The sequence below is a fragment of the Amborella trichopoda genome, chromosome 1 (assembly GCF_054954075.1).
Source record: "Amborella trichopoda isolate Santa Cruz 75 chromosome 1, AtrichopodaSantaCruz75HAP2 v2.0, whole genome shotgun sequence".
Classification (NCBI taxonomy): Eukaryota; Viridiplantae; Streptophyta; class Magnoliopsida; order Amborellales; family Amborellaceae; genus Amborella; species Amborella trichopoda.
This window is the reverse complement of record NC_142336.1, coordinates 56484745-56501665: the sequence shown is the minus strand read 5'-3', so window position 1 is coordinate 56501665 and position 16921 is coordinate 56484745. Positions and strand designations below refer to the sequence as shown.

At 36.4% G+C, this 16921-nt stretch overlaps 2 protein-coding genes across 2 annotated transcripts; both read left to right on the top strand.

The window, feature by feature from the left end:
- The first annotated feature begins 476 nt into the window (after positions 1–476).
- LOC18440808 (3-ketoacyl-CoA synthase 10) lies at positions 477–5220 on the top strand. Its single transcript, XM_011627486.3, has 4 exons — positions 477–1159; positions 3053–3422; positions 3986–4377; positions 4578–5220. The coding sequence occupies exons 1-4, from the start codon at positions 764–766 to the stop codon at positions 4986–4988; spliced, it is 1569 nt and encodes a 522-aa protein (XP_011625788.2). The 5' UTR covers positions 477–763; the 3' UTR covers positions 4989–5220.
- A 4968-nt stretch (positions 5221–10188) lies between these two features.
- Positions 10189–12964, top strand: LOC18440809 (keratin-associated protein (DUF1218)). Its single transcript, XM_006850947.4, has 3 exons — positions 10189–10286; positions 11706–11920; positions 12468–12964. Exons 1-3 carry the CDS (start codon positions 10194–10196, stop codon positions 12751–12753), a joined length of 594 nt encoding a protein of 197 aa, XP_006851010.1. The 5' UTR covers positions 10189–10193; the 3' UTR covers positions 12754–12964.
- The last annotated feature ends 3957 nt before the right edge of the window (positions 12965–16921 follow it).

The window sequence follows — 16921 nt, the reverse complement described above, 5'->3', positions numbered from 1 at the left end:
ATCTGTAGTTGAACTGATTTTGACTAGACCAAATAGCTCATTGATTCAGTGGGCAATCCGATTTTGATAACACCGAATCAAAGCTCACCCAAACACCCCAACACTCGAAGGTCATGGGATGCTCATGCCAACCCTGGCTTTAAAAGTATCTAAAAATTCCTTTTAAGCTTCAAGAAATTTACCATTAAGCCTCTCTTCTACACGGCTCATCCAATGACTCCCTATCATCATTATTTGGTTGGAGCCCAACCAAATGAACCCTCTCAATCTCTAAGACCTTTCGTCTCCACACTCATGAAACTCTCATGCTCAAAACCGTTGTCCCAAGTCATGCAAAAAACAACCACCATTAGTTACCGGGTTCCTAGTACTATCCCCTTAAACTTCTCTCACCTGAGCCCCCCACTCCGCACCCCCCTTCATATCATTAATGCTCTCATACTTAATCCATCTCAATTCCTTATCCTAATCTCATATTAACACCCCCGAAACCCCCCCACCCCCCAAAAAAAAAAAACAATTAAACCCATATTTATCTTCCCCCTCTCCAACTGAATTTAGTTTCAAATATTGTCACTAACACCCACAATTCACTTATTTAGGACATGATAGAAGTAGCCTCTTTCTATCCTATGGCTTCTCCCCCATTACCCAATTTACTTAATTTTTCTCCAAGTTCTTGGTTATAGTTGTCCTTCATATCATAGAAGGATACTCATCACAAATTTAGAAGACAATAATTGTTCTATGCTGATAATTGTTCATGGCAATTCAGCAAGAATTGCTCTCGACTGAGATCGTGGACCGGGGTGTCAAGAGCTCGGGCCCTGATGCCGGGTTGCCTAGCTTCTCAGTGAGGGTCCGGAGGCGCCTGCCGGATTTCCTACAGTCCGTGAACCTAAAATATGTGAAGCTTGGCTATGGCTACCTCATAAACCATGGAGTCTATCTCATCACTGGAGCACCATTTTTAGTCCTGGTTTTTGGGATCAAGGCTGGAAAAATGGGGAGAGAAGAGCTTTGGGCACCATATGAGCTCACTACCCTGCTGTTTGTTTTGGTAACTTTGGTCCTGATTGGTGTTACCTACCTTGCAGTGGTTCCTCGATCCACATATCTAATCGATTTTGCGTGTTATCGACCTCCGGATGAGCTTAAGGTATATGAATTTCTTAGGTATGCTCTGTTTTAGGGTATATGAAATGTTTTAACCATTGTTTTCAAGACCAAATTGGACCAATCAATCTAATTGGTTGGACTAAGATGCTTTTGGTAATCTAGTCAAAGCAAACATTGTGTTTGGTCTAAAATTGATCAAAACCAAATTTTTACTGCAATAATGTTGGACAATTTTTTTTATTTTTTTTAAATTTATTTTTATTATATTTTATTTATCTTTTCAAAATTTTGCTTAACCAATTCGATTGGCGATCGTACCGGTTTTAACTGAACCTAACCTCTTAGTAGTTTAATGGTGATGATGTGGTTATAATACCATTGGTTTTAACTTTAATTGATGAGTTGGTTAATATGTGTATTACTTGATTGTGTCAATAGTTGGGGTTACTGTAGAAGAAAACAAACTGAATTGGTTCTTACATTGTTCCAAAACTTGCATTTAATTGTGAAAGCACCATTTTACAACCTAGGGTCAAAGCAACCTAAACTCCCCTCAACCAAACAGCTAACACTCGTGTCAACATTCAAAGCAATTTTTTTTAGGGCAAAGTAGTGACCATTTGTAAAAGTTACCAGCAGTATGGTCCTGTGGGAGTAAACTGTCTATTTATTTCCTTGAGTAAAACTTAATCTAGGAGTAATTCTAAGATCCCAAATTTTGGGGCTGTAACATCTTCAACCTATACGCTGACCTCAAAGAAAGCACACAAAATAAAAGAAAAAATAAAAAGGAGAAAATCAAATAGCACTTCCTATGTACTTGAAAAAGTATATATATCTCAAGATTGGATAAAGACCCTCCAATTGTTTTTACGGTGAGAGCTAAGTGTTAGAAACTTTGACTTCAAAATTTATCTTTTAGAAATATTCATCCAGTGATTCTTTGATGTTTCCCAAAATTTCAGATAAAAAATTCTCCAATCTTCTGCCCAAGGAAATAGGTGTACAATATGCTCTCGTAGGAGCATAATATGCATTCTCCTAGAAGTTTATGCAAACCACCAATGTCTTTGTATCTTACAACATGTTTGTTTTGCATAAAAATATTTCCCAAAAAATATTTTCACATGAAATAATTCCTTCATGTGGTTAGATAAGGGAATTTTTTCACATCAATTGATCTTTAAATATATCTTTTCACACCAATTGGGAGCTAGTTGATGTAAAAATATTTCCACACTTAATCACATGAAAGAATTTTTTCACGTGAAAGTATTTCATGGGAAATATTTTCACGTAATACAAACGTGCTCTTAAAATGTGCTAGATTTCTTGGGGGACTCGTAAATGCGACGATCCCCACATGAAAACTTTTATATTACTAGTGATTAAAAAGGCAGACTTGGGATTGATTCGCTAGGGTCTCGATCCTCAGTCCCGCTGTACAACTCGGGCAAGTCAGGGTTGGATTAGGGAAGTATCAATAAGAAAAAAAAAGAAAAAACCTATGAAAAACTCGAGGCGAGGATGATTCCAGTGTTTTCCAGACCGGAATAGCAGAGTTCTCGATCTAGTCTGTCGTAGGTGAGTCCCGAACCCTAATTGGAGCATTTATAATTGTTTGACAAATGCAACTTTGGGAGAGAAAAGTACCATATGGATAAAGGTCTGATGTTTTATTTGGTCCGTGTAGAAGTTCTCATAGAGAGAGCTTTCATATTGGATGATCCGCTCAATTGAAAACTGGGTACACATCTCTTTAGTTCCCCTCAAACTAGCAAGAACAAAACACAATTGGGAGTGTGCTTTCACATGGAATTATTTCTTCTAATTATGTTTACCATAGACCATAAAGATTCATAAAAAATATTATTTGTAAAGAAAGAACTACCATTGAACATGTAAAGACGCAACCAAAACCCTCACCATGCAGATCTCAAAGCACCAATTCATGGAGATGGCCAAGAAGTCAGGCAACTTCAACCAGGAGAGCCTGGATTTCATGCAACGCATGCTCAAGAACTCAGGCATTGGAGAGGAGGCCTACCTTCCAGAGGTCATAGCATCACCTGCAAAAGCCATCACTCTAGGGCAAGGTCGTGAGGAGGCGCAGCTGGTCATGTTCGGGGCGGTCGACGAGCTCTTTGCAAAATGCCGAGTTCGCCACAAAGACATTGGTGTGCTGGTGGTGAATTGTGGAATCTTCAACCCTACTCCTTCACTCTCTGCGATGCTCATAAATCGCTATAAGCTCCGCTCTGACATACAAAACTATAGTTTGGGAGGCATGGGTTGTGCTGCAGGCAAGTTGCCAAAAACCATTATGTGTGTGTGTGCGCGTGTGTGACTAGTAGTATTTTTTTTAAGAAAGAAAAGATTTAGATGCCAATAGGCTAATATTGTTCATTATTTTCAAATACAAGAAAGCGATATATCATCTGTAATGCCAATGTATAACTATTAATTTTTCTCCCCAAAAAAAAACCTAGCATTTTTTACTGTATCAAGAAATTTTAACTTCATAGCCAGGTTTTTAAACCTGACGATACGGATTGGAAATCACTGATCTATATCAAATTCGGTGGGTGGGTTACCCAGGTCCTTTTGACGGAGACCATTTGCCTTTGATGCAAGGAGGTCACAATCATTATTGACTATTAGATTTAAAATCAGGTGGTGGTTGAGGTTGTGTCATTGTTAGGGCACAAGTCCAAAGCCAAATTTCCCGAATATTGTAACACACTTTCATTTATTGATTTCACATCCAATGTTTAAAAATGATTATGATCTCCTTGTACCAAGATAAATGGTCTCATAGTATACAATCTCATATATTATAACCTTTCTGTTTGAACCATGGATGCAGGCGTAGTAGCCATAGACCTCGCCCGTGATCTTCTACAAGCCCACGCTCGAACCTTGGCACTAGTGGTGAGCACCGAGGTGATCACAGGCTCTTGGTACACAGGGAATGACCAAACAATGTTGTTGTCAAACTGCTTTTTTCGAATGGGGTGCTCAGCATTGCTGCTGTCGGGGCAACGGAGGGACCGGTGGAGGGCAAAGTATGAGCTGAGGCAGGTTGTGAGGACGCATCGTGGGGCGGAGCAGAGGAGCTTCGAGGCGGTGTATCAAAGGGAGGACAACAGTGGGCGGAGGGGGTTGCATGTGGGGAGGGAGGTCACGGAGGTGGGCGGACATGCACTCAAGGTGAACATCACAACGCTAGGGCCACTCGTGTTGCCATTGTCCGAGCAGGTTGCATTCTCTTTCTCTCTTCTCTCTCAATCACTCGTAGCTTTTGTGTATGTGTTTTTAAAAGTATTTCGACTTATATGTATTGGATTAAACAAAAAAAAAACTATTTCTCTTGGATTTCTTTCCCCCCCTTATTCTTCTCAATCACAATCTTTTGTTTACCTTATGGAAATCTCCTTAATGATAAACTGTGAGAACAGGTCCTCTTCTTTGCCACCCTCCTCTCAGGCAACTTTGTGAATAAGCAAGAAAACAAACCCTATATTCCGGATTACAAGAGAGCCTTTGATCACATATGCATCCTAGCCACGGGTAAGGCGGTGCTCGATGAGTTACAGAAGAACCTCGAGCTCACTCCTGACTACATGGAGGCCTCGAGATCAACCCTACACCGGTTCGGCAACACATCAAGCAGCAGCATCTGGTACGAGCTCTCATACCTCGAGACGAAGGGAAAGATCAAGCGGGATGACCGGATTTGGCAAGTCGCATTCGGGTCCGGGTTCAAGTGCAACAGTGTGGTGTGGAGGGCTCTGAAGAGGGTTCGGAGATCACCATATGGACCATGGATTGACTGTATAGACCACTACCCTTTGAGAGAGGAATCCTGATTGAATTCTTTCGTGGTTAAAGAGAGAAAGGAGTTAATGGCGCTCGAAGTGCTTTGAGAAGTCACAATGTTCTTGTGATCATTTGACATGGTAGAAATTCATGTGAAATGTAGCTGGGGATTATTTGGATTGAAGGATTGGTTTAGGGTTTGTAGCCGGGGGATTATATGGATTGTTAAGGGTTAGGTTTAAGATGTGCTCTTTTAGTGAGAATAAGATATTTACTTGTGAACGCCTCAATGTAACACAAATGCTTAAAAGAGGCTTGGATGATATGAGGTTGTCTGCTTGTTTAAGACACATATTGTTTGCTTTGTAATAGGTACATGATGAAACTAAATTTGTACCCTATAGCCTTTTTAGTGAGAGGTTTGGTGTAGTCAAAACCTCTCCAATTGTTAGTCGAACCGGTCCAATAAAATTTTAGGAAAAGAAAAGAACAATAGATACACTAGTTAAACAAAAAAAAAAAAATGTACTATAAACTTTGCGCGACTTCATTTAGCTGGTCGAACCGGTTAAAACTGATTGATCAGATCAACCAAAATCGACCAAATATTAGCTTTGTCGGAGTTTTTACTAAAACTCATTTTTACCTTGGACTAGACCGGCCAAGGCACCAGTTAGTGGCTTGATCAGTCGAACCATTTGTTCAATTCATAATCCCCCTTTCCATCACTCTCTCTCAAGCATTAAGTTATGTTTGGATGGACCTGTACGGTTGAATCGTGCACAATTTCTACCGAAAGAATGTTCTTGTTTTTTCCATGCCATTGATTTGTTTTATATATAATTTAAGATATTCTTTTGTATGTTGAAGTGTACTTTTATTAAATAACGAATTTGATGTATAAGTGTATTAGGCTAAACATTATTACCATGAAGAATTTACAAATAGGAAATTATGTAAAGAGACCACTTACCTTTAGTACAAGGTAGTCACAATTAATCTTAACAATTGGATATGAAATTGGGTGGTTGCATTTATTTCATTAATCAAACTCAAAGTTCAAAATAAATTTTTTCAAACTTTGTGACACACCCAATCTATCAAATTTCACATCGGATGGTTATAAGTAATTGTAACTTCCTTGTACTAAAGATAAATTGTGTCATTGTATATAATCCCCTTAGCTAGCTTATTTGCTATTGCAAATATTTCTCTCTAGTTGTAAATGAAAGAGAGTCTCAATCTTGTAGTGATAGAGATGTGTTTTATTTAAGGAAAAAGTTTGTATAGAGCAGATCTAAACAATCAAATTAGAGCCTATCTAAAAGTTTTTACCAGAATAAGTTGTTTTAATGTCTAAATATCATCAAATTGATCATCTCGATCTCAAAATGTATGGACCTGAGAAAAAAATGGATTTGAAGTTTTGGAAATAGTGCATCTTGTAACATATTTTTGGACTGTTAATTTTTAAGATTTTTAAGTTTTCATAAATCTGCTCAATCTACCTTATTTTCTAAAATTTAAATTTTATAAATAAAAATAAAAATATATTTTAAAAATGTCATGAAGATCGCCAAATACGGGGATATAAAAGATCTCAATGAATTATATATATATATATAATTTGAGTTTTGAAATAGTGACTTTTCCTCTAGACTCTAGAGTCTAGACTAAACGCATGAAGTGGTGGGCCATTTCTCTTGACTGCATTACCAAGAAGCACGCCATGTCCATTAAAACTTTCTTCAGTTTGTTTCGAATCTTGCTTGGGGGTACAACCGTAAAGCTATTGGACTGAGTCCCCTCACACCTACACCATCTATTTACAATGGAGAATGTACTTCAAGCTTGACCATTGAGTTTTGGAAGCGATATTTATCGTCCATTTCAAATGAACGGTGCATATGTCAAGTGAAATGTTGGATTGCGTCTCCTGGTGTCAATGCCCCTAGCAGTTCGGAGTAGTCCGGATTACTAGTTTGACTCAATAAACTAAAGAATTCATTAGAAGAATGTTTTCAATAAATACGGTATTGAGCTTAGGCCTGAATTATCTTCCAATTGGGGTTAGGAGCTTGGGCAAGCTCTTCTTTCTTTTGATTTTGTTGTATTTAAGAAAACAATTAATAATAGGCTTGGCCTTTCCCAACCAAAACCATTAAAACCCCATACAGGGTTGCCTAGCACCTGTATAGTCCGAGATAGGTCTTGTGCAGCCCTAGCCTGAACCAAGGAAGTTTTATGAGAGACTAAACCTAGCCCTTTGCAAGAAAATTGTAGCTTGAGAGTCAAATAAGCCTCAAATCGTTCATCTGGATCTTAACTATTATGGATATAAAAAATATTAGGATTCCAAAGTCTACAAATAATTTATATAGTAAAATGTTATTTAGACTGTCCATTCTCAAATTATTCATATTCGAGATCCATGCCATTTTTTGATCTACAAATTTCACAATTTGTGATACAAATAGATTTTGGAGTCGTCAAGTTTCTTATTTCCAAAATGTTTTCTACACGAAGTTTTGATGAGAGGATTGTATACAATGAAACCATTTTATTTTTAATACAAGGATGTCACAATTACTTACAACCATCGGATGTAAAATTTGATAGCTTGGATATGTCACAAAGTTAAAAAAAAATTATTTTGAAATTAAAGCTTGGTCAATCGAATAAATACAACCCCTTAATTTCACATCCAAAAGTAAAGATTAATTGTAATTAATTTGCACTAAAGATAAAATGTCTCATTTTATACTTTTACTTTGATGAGAGGCTTTACCTTTTTGTTTTCTTTTTCTTTGATTTTTATGTTTTATAAAAATTCCCAATTTTTTTTGAATAATTCAATGGGAATGACGAAAATCATGTGAGAATTTAAACCCTACTTTTTTTTTTTTGGTTCAAAATGAAGTTATAGATCTCATCATGAAGCTCAACCAATACTACCGCCATCGCCCAAGCCGGATGCCTTATAAAAACTGCATCCTTTGTTTTTAGTTTCAAATTTAATATTGTCCTCTTGTGGGCTCTCTTGACCTTCTTAAAAAAGGCGAAGGTATTTTAGTCATTTCCTCTACGATACCATTGACCTCCCATGATTCCAATAATCTCTACACCCACTTGCCCTCATCGATCTATTCAATGGTTCTATTTCCTGAAAAGGGCGAAACTACCCTCATATGTCTTTTAAGCCAAAGCATATCAACTCCCTTACGCATGGGCATTTTCGTAACTTTGGTTCTTCGAGGGCAAAACCGTCTGAAAAATAACACCCGATAACGATAATTTTAATTTCAACCTTTTTCCTCTTGACCTTGATATTGATCCACAATATAAAAAATAAAAAATCATTATTATTAATAAAAAATAATTATTAGAAAATAATGTTCCTAAAATAGAAAATAAATAAATAAATAGGAAATTGGTTGTCCTGGTATTGGAAACCCTAATTCTCCAGTCTGGAATATACGCCCCCTTCCAGACGGTATTGGGGAAAGATTCATTTTGGCCAGCCTTTAGTTGAACTATTACTTACTGAATTTTCACAAGTTGCGCAATAAGTATTAGTTCTCTTTCTCTTATTTAGTCATTCCCCCTTTTGGTTGAGGAGACCACATCGTACTGCATCAGGGGTGAGATCCTTTGCTTTTTTTTTTCGTTCTGAGCATTGGGTTTTTTGACTTTTTCAATCTTATTGATGAATATGTAATGGGTTTCTTTATTTTTATTTTTTTTCCAGTGGATTGCGAATGTCTTCGGTTTGTGTTGGATTTAGATTTTTTTTATGTGGTGATGGGATTCTTGTATGGTTTGATGAGGTTGATTTGGTCGTGTTTTACTTAATTAGTTTTTTTTTTTTTTTTTTTATTCTTCACAGTCATGGTAGGATTGATTGTTTTTCTCTATAATATGAGCCCCTGGTCCAGACGTTTAATTTTTTTTCCTTTTTAGAAATTGGATTATAATTGATATGTGGATTGATTTCCATTTTCCATTGATTGTTTATTCTCCTGAAAAGAAAGATTTTGTTTTTCTTAATTTATTTGTGTTTATTTTGTTTTGTGCTTATTTTAGTTTAATTTAGGATTTTTCCTATACAAGTTCCATCCCTTACTGATAAATGTACAGATTTCCTTGTGGGATTCTTCTTCTTTTTTTTTTTTCCATTAATCCGAGAGTGACAGAGTAATGCAGATTTGCTCTCTCTCTCTCGCGTGCGCCCTGGTTCTGTTTATATGATGGCTTCGATTTGTTACATTATGTTTTTCTTTATTTGCTAGTTTTATGTTTTTCTTTATTTGCTAGTTTTCATTAATCCACACAATTTGGCCATCAACTCTTTTGGTTGAGTTTATTGCTCTGCGATTATGGTACGAGTACTAGATTTTCTTTTGGCTTGGTTTATTACTTTGTATTTTGATTGGGTTTATTATTCCCCAACTATCGTAGGGGTGCTGGATTTTAAGCTATGCGTCCTGTTTTCTCATCAGGCTTTTTTTTTCCTTCTTTTTCATTGTTTACATTAATCATATATCATTTATGATGATTATGGCGACTAGTTTTTTTTTCCCCCTAACCGATCTCTCTCCCCCAAGTTTTTTATTTTATTAACTTTTTTTTTGCCACCATGATCAGATTCAGGGGGATTTCCCCTTTCACTAGATTTTTTTGTGAACTGGAATTTCCTATGCAGTTTTTTCTTTGTTTAATTAAGAAAACATAGCTGAGAGAGAGAGAGAGAGAGAGAGAGAGAGAGAGAGAGAGAGAGAGAGAGAGAGATGATCATTTTCATTTTGATATGCTTTTCCTCAGTTCTTACCTGATCCTAATTTGATGGAAGCTTTTTCCGGTCTTTGGTTCTGAACTTCATGTTTAATAAGTTGAAAGTTGTTAATGGCATACTCTTGACTAATCTGTTTATTTTTTAATGTCATGGTATTTGCATGATCTCATTTTTTTCATAGTATTCAACATTATCAGTGGCATGATTTTGGCATGGTCCTTTCTTTGAGTTTTTAATATATCCAAACCTTTGAATATTTCTTTTTACTTTGTTATCGCTGTTGAGCCGGACTTGTATTCGTTTCAATATAATATGTGTTTTGGGCTTAAGCTAGTCTTGTATGGTTTTATTGAATATGTTTGTTTATTTGCTTTCTTTGCATTTTTCACATTCATCTTTTTACTCTAGTTTTTATGGGGTTGAATGTATATGATTGAGACCTTGGTGCTAATTTGCAGGGACAATGGCTTTGAGTCAAACTGCCCAGATTGCTATTGCGATTGGGACACTTGGTGCTCTTTCATTTATATTTGGAGTGGTTGCGGAAAATAAAAAGGTCTGTAACCCTCATGGGAAATGTATATGCCTCCTCTTGGTTCGCATTTGATTTTCTTTCTTCTCTGCTTTTTTCTAGATTTGGAATGATTTTGGTGGTTTAATGACCTGAATTTCTTTATGTAACATGGCAATGGCTGCATCAAAAGCTTGGTTTCCTTGCACTTCTGTTTCTATCCTTTACGATTTTTTTTCCTTTCACTTATTTTTTCCCCTTTATAATAGTTATTCTATAGTCTACACTTGTGTAAAAGTATACAAGCCTGAAATGTTGGGGGTTTGGGAAGGGTGTTAGTGTTTTTTACAGTAAATCACCCCTTTGTATATTTATAGCATGATGTTTAGTTTTCTCCAAAAGGGAAACATCGTATGAATTTATTGTGTTTTTCAAAAGGGAAACATTCCGTGGATTTACTTGTTTTGTGGTCAATAAAACTCGCCTGCGTTCTACATACTGATAAGCTGAGGGGGAGTTTGGTAAGACTTGTGGCCACTGTTTTATTTGAAAACAAGGAGAAGTGAATAAATGGTTGAGAAAATACAACTCGTTGTTTGATCCATATACTTTAATTCTGTTGATTGTTTTTCTTGTGCTAATTTTCTTGCTGTTTTTCTAATCCCATGGTGAAGTTATCAGTTACCATTCTCTGACCCATTATGTATATATTCAAGCAGAGTTATGTTACTTCATCACTCTTAAAAGGGGTCTTCTAAATATCTTAGGAGCGTTTGTAAGATATTTGGGACCGCAATGCATAACATGGTACGACAGACCAATCAGTGCTACCATGTCACTTCTGTTGGGAATTGTTTGTGAATGTTGCTGTGTTGCCTTTGGATATCATGTCGCATGTCTAACTTAACCTGAATATTGTAGGAACATAATAAAAATGTGGTTGCCATCTGTATCGTATTTTACACAATGAAGAAGATGCCATAAAACTTGAAGTCAAAAGTCAAATGTTCATCGCGTAAATTTATGAGTACCACCCAAATTTCTGATAATTGAGATGAGGGTTTTCTAATTGATCAAAAAAGAGGGAAAAAAAAACGGATGACGATTCCTTGCTTTGGTGTGCTGATATAAAATGCAATTGGTGCAATAAAGTTTGCCTTAGTTGTTTTCAAATGCTTCAGAGAATGCCATTGGATATATATCATGTATCTTATGTTCTAGAAATAGTGGGTATGTTTTCTTCTGGAACAATTTCACTGTGACATGGTGGAATTCGTACCCAAACTTCTGACTTCTTAATGGTTTGTTATGGATCCTTCCATGCCCATGACATCACTGAAGTTTCACTTGTTTTAAACCTTTACAACCCCCAATAAACGTTTGATGTTGGAGAGAAGCCTGTGTATTTTTTTGTGGAACTAACTCTTAAATCTTAATCTCCGTCTTGGTGGAATGACCTTCCAGCCTGCCTCCGGAAGCCCAATTGTTGGAAAGGACTTCGTGGTATGCAAGTTCCCATATGACCAAACTGTCCCATTGGGCGCTTTGTCATTGGTGTGCCTTGTCTTCTCAAGCATTCTCGGTTTGGTCTCTGTGTACTTTCCCTACCAGAAAAAGACGGTCCCTGCTGCTATTCTCTTCAGGAGCACCTCCCTATGCGTGTTCTTTGGCATTGCCACGTGAGTGTTCTCTCTCTCTCGTATGGCAAGAATGTGTTACATTTCTAGTAGGCTATGAAATATTGGAGAGTCAAGAAATGAATATGGAAATAACTAGTGGGTCATATGTTGGGGTAAATTCACTTGCCACCAACCCCACAAGGCAAAAGAAGATGGTAGTGGTGAGGTTGTGTGTGTGTGTGTGTGAGTGAGAGAGAGAGAGAGATTGGGACCATCACAAGTGTATGTAAAAAGATATTTAGTTAAGCTTGCGAGAGGGAGAGAAATATTGGTGGGGCCGTCACATAAAAAAATATTTAGCTAAGCTTTTGAGAAGGATAGAATGAAGGGGGGGGGTAAGAATGAAGGTGCGGGAGATCTGTCTTGTAGGTGGCTAGTTAGGATTTGAGAGAATGAATAGGGAGTGAGAACACTCTCAAGGACATCATGGAGAACCTTGCATCATTAGAATGTAGGTGTGGTAGATCTCTTTCTCAAACACACACTCTCTCTCTCTTTATATATGCATATTATTGACCAGCTCTAACTTGTTGCTTTTGCTGTTCAGTCTCGTTTCAACAGTGTCTTTTGTGCTTCTCATGTGGGGCACCATCACCGAAGGCCTCCACCATGTTAACAAAGTGCACAACGATGTTACCTACGCTTGTCCAACTGCAAAGACTGGTTTGTTTGGAGGTGCTGCTTTCTTGGCTCTTGATTCAGCTCTCTTTTGGTTGATTTGCCAAATGCTCACTCTTAATTCTAGGGCTGATTATGAGGAGGAAGATCCCAAAGGGGATTATGGCGAAGTCCACACAGCCGATTACACCAACTCCAATAATCCCAAGGTTTGAGAAGAAGAAAAGATATGAGAACCAATAATTTGGAAAGAACCTCAAAGTCACTTTTCTTTTTTATGGTGGTGTGTGTGGCTACTGCTGAACACTTGAATAAGCAATGTACATACCTTCATTGCTATGAATATTAGGGGATAATCTGTTGTGGATTCTCTCTCTCTGACAATGTAAATGCCTTTATTGCTATGAATTTAGGGGGTAAATGGAATTGATGCTGTTTTGTGGACTTTATCCCTCTCTTTCACGTTGTAAATGCCTATTGTTATGAATCTAGGGTAATAATTGGAATTGCTGCTGCTTTTGAGGTCTCTCCCCCCAAATGGGCAAAAGAAGGGTTTACATTGGTGCCTTCATTGTGATGTTTCTAAACTTCCCGGTGGAAAACAATGCAAAATCTACACAGCTCTAATGCCATAGATTTCAATGTATGGCGCATCGCATTGTTTACAATTTAGCTGTACCGATACTCGATTTACACAATTATGTTCCTTAACTCAGTGTTAGCAATGTTTTAAGGGAAAAGTATATAGGCCCTAAACAATCAAATTAAAGTGCAATTCAAAAGTTCACTTCCCAAAAAATCTCAAATGGATCATCTCAACCTCAAGATGTATGGACACGAGATAAAATAATTTTAAGTATTGGAAATAGTGCATCTTGTAATGCATTTTTTGGACCGTACATAAGTGTTCGTGGATGGGTTTGATCCACACTATTTTTTAATCTTTAAAGTTTATAATTAGAAATGAATATAAGGTGCAAATTAAGGCACACCTCTTATAGCTCACTAGAAGAGGTTCTTTCAATGTTAAAAAGTCCTCAATTCAATTATCTCGACCTCAAAATATATGAACATGAGTAAAAATAGATTTGAAGTCCGGGAAATATCGCATCTTGTAATGAATTATCTAGACCATCAATTTTCAAGATTTTCAACTGATCATCATCTGTTCGATATACACTATTTTTTATTCTTTAAATTTTGTAATTAGAAGATGAAAATAATTTTTTAGGCCATCACAAAGATTTTTTATTTTGAAACAAGATGTTTCCGCAATATTTGAATATGCATCTTATTTTGATTGTTTTTAATCTTTAAATTTTATAATTAGAAGATAAAAATAAATTTTTAGGCCATCACAAAGATTTCTTATTTTGAAACAATATGTTTAGGGCCTCACCCTTATACAAACTGCCTTACTTTGATTGTTTAAGGCTTTATTTTGATTGTTTAGGGCCTCAACTTAAAGCGGACCACCTCCCACTAAGATTTCAGTAGTAAAATAACATCTTTTGACACGGTGCGTCTTATTTTGATTTTTTTAGGACCTCAGCCTTATACAAGCTATACCCTTGTTTTAAACCATGTCTCGATTTTAAATACACTTCCCAATAATTTTATTATTTTCAGTTAATTTTAGCCCGATAATGGAAAAGAGAGCGAGGGCAAGAGTGGTGAATTTTAGCCAATTATTATTTTCAGTGAATTTTAGCCCGATAATGGAACATGGAGAGAGAGAGTGGTGAATTTTAGCCAAATAATGGAACATAGAGAGAGAGAGGGCATGTGATGGCAGTACATTCTTTAATAAGCCTCCCTTGTTCTTAAGGCTGCTCCCTTTGATAGCGCTTTATTTCGAATGGAACATGTGACTCTCTCTTCTTTATTCTTTGTAAAATTGACTCCCATTTTCGCGGTCTTTAACAATCCGACAATTTCACTAGTCGGACGCGCCATGTGAGTCGTGCAGGTGTACACTGGTTAGGTGGTATACGGGTTGGGTCAAGACTTGATCCTAGTTGCTTATCGCAGGCCCGTCACAACGAGGTGGGTTTGGTTGGATCCGAATCTAACAGTAGGTTGGATCCAATCTAGATAAAAATATAAAAATTGAAATAGAAAACTACTACGCAATGTCTATGGGAAAAAATGAACAGTGTTTTCGCCCATAGGCTCAGCGATGTTTAATTTTTCAGAAGGCATGGATAAATCGATTGCACCGGACATTCTATGTCCATTATGATGTCGTTGATTTTTTACACAAAAATCGCGTGAAATCGCAATAGCTCTATTAGAGACATGGCGACTTTTCATGCTAAACCACAACGAGAGCCCTTACGCACGAGATCAATGTCCATTTCCCCCCTATGACGTTTTCGGGAGTTTATGTCTCTTGTGCACATCATGGTTGCCAGGTGAATTGAGGCTGTCTATGTCGAATATTTTCTCATGTGAAAAAGTCCTATGCTCCTGCGGGAGCATAACATATATTCACTACAGTAAAGCCCCATCTGCTCCATTTTCTGTCCATATAACGAGCAAAATATTGTTTTAAAATCCGGATTAGGACAGAATGGGTTTTGGTGCGGTGATCTCGAGCTATATCCCCTAAATCACCAATTTATCAATTTTTACTATTTTTTTTTTTTATTACTATTTTACCTGATCCCCACCTATTTTGCTTGCTGATTCACCCGATTTGAACCAGCACAATCATAAACCAATAGTTGTTTCAACTTTCAACTGGCTGATTTGATTTTCAAAACACCATAACAAAAACAAAAAAGGGAAAATGTGGTAACCTTACCCATCAAATAATAGAAAAATATACAAATAGGCTATTTACTTTTAGAGTAATGATCCTAGAGGACCCTCTTTCACTCATGTGGGTAGAACCCTGAAAGATCACCATTAAAATTGGCATGGATCTCTAAAAATATGTATAGGTAGGATTTGTGAGATTTTACTTTTGTAGAGATTTGTGTCAATTTTAATGGTGATCATTTAGGGGTCTTACACATATGGGTGAGACATAGTCCTATAGAATCATTTCTCTTACTTTTAGTACAAAGAGGTCAAATTGGATGCTTGCGAATGTGTTATTGACTAGATTTAAAGTTCAATTTTTTTTTTCGAACTTTGTGATACACCCCAAACAATCCAATTTGACATCTAATGGCTAATAGCAATTGTGTTATATTATTACGACTCTATCGAATTTGATATTACCATCGTATCAATTTTTTTCATGCCAAAACACAAAAATTTAAAAATTGCGAACAATTGAATTCAAAGTAATTGGAAAATACACCAATTTCGATTATTGAAATAACCAACCAAAAAATGTTTTCTCTTTTTTATGGCGTATTTTTTCTACCTCTTTGAAGTCATAGTTATCCGATAAAAATCAAAAGGGAACAACTAGTTTGAGCACCTAAATTTAGGAGAAATATTAAGGATTATGAGATTAGAAGATTAAGAGAAATATTGTGGCGTATTCTCTCTCTACTTCTTTGAAGTCATAGTTATCCGATAAAATCAGGAACAACTACTTTAAGCCCCTAAATTTTGGAGAAATTTAGGATTATGAACTTATCCAAAAAAAGACAGGTGAAGGGGAGAGAGAGTTTTAAAAAAAAAACTATTTTTACCCATATAATGTAGAGAGAGGATACACAGACCGACATTAGAGAAAACAATTTTTGGTTTTTGAAGAACCAAAAATTTAAAAATTTCAATTATTCAAAAGCTGAAATTGGCTCCGTTTTGAGTTGTTGAACAACAAAAAATACTTTGAATTTGATTATTGAACAATCAAAAAAGAATAAAGTCATATTTTTTTAAATTTATGTTTTCACATGAAAAAACTAAACACGTTGATAGTATAACGGAAACTATTCGACAGAGCTATAATAACAAAAACTATAACGAATATGTATATAATTTTTTCTTATAATAAAAGTAAACGACCTCGTAATATACAATCTCTAAAATAATATAGTCTAACATAGGCCATACATAATTGAATGGATGAGTGCTTCCCTGCCCTTGGTGCCGTCCACTATTATCTCAATCATTCCAAGAAATACGATTCCAACCACTGATCTAAAAAATCCCCGATCTACGTTGGATATCTAACTATTTATTGTAGGTTAGTCAATAATAAAAAAAAAAAAAAAATTGAATAAAAAAAGAGAAAAAATGGAAAACAAAAATTTTGGAAGCCGGATAAAATCAGGCGATTGAGCAAAGGGAACCAACCTGATTTCTGTTCTGATCGAGAACTATCTCAGGTCCCATCAATTACGGGGCGAGAATCTGCAGTTTTTGAAACACTGTAATTTCCAACATGTTAAGCAATGCATAGGTGAATCATGAATGGCT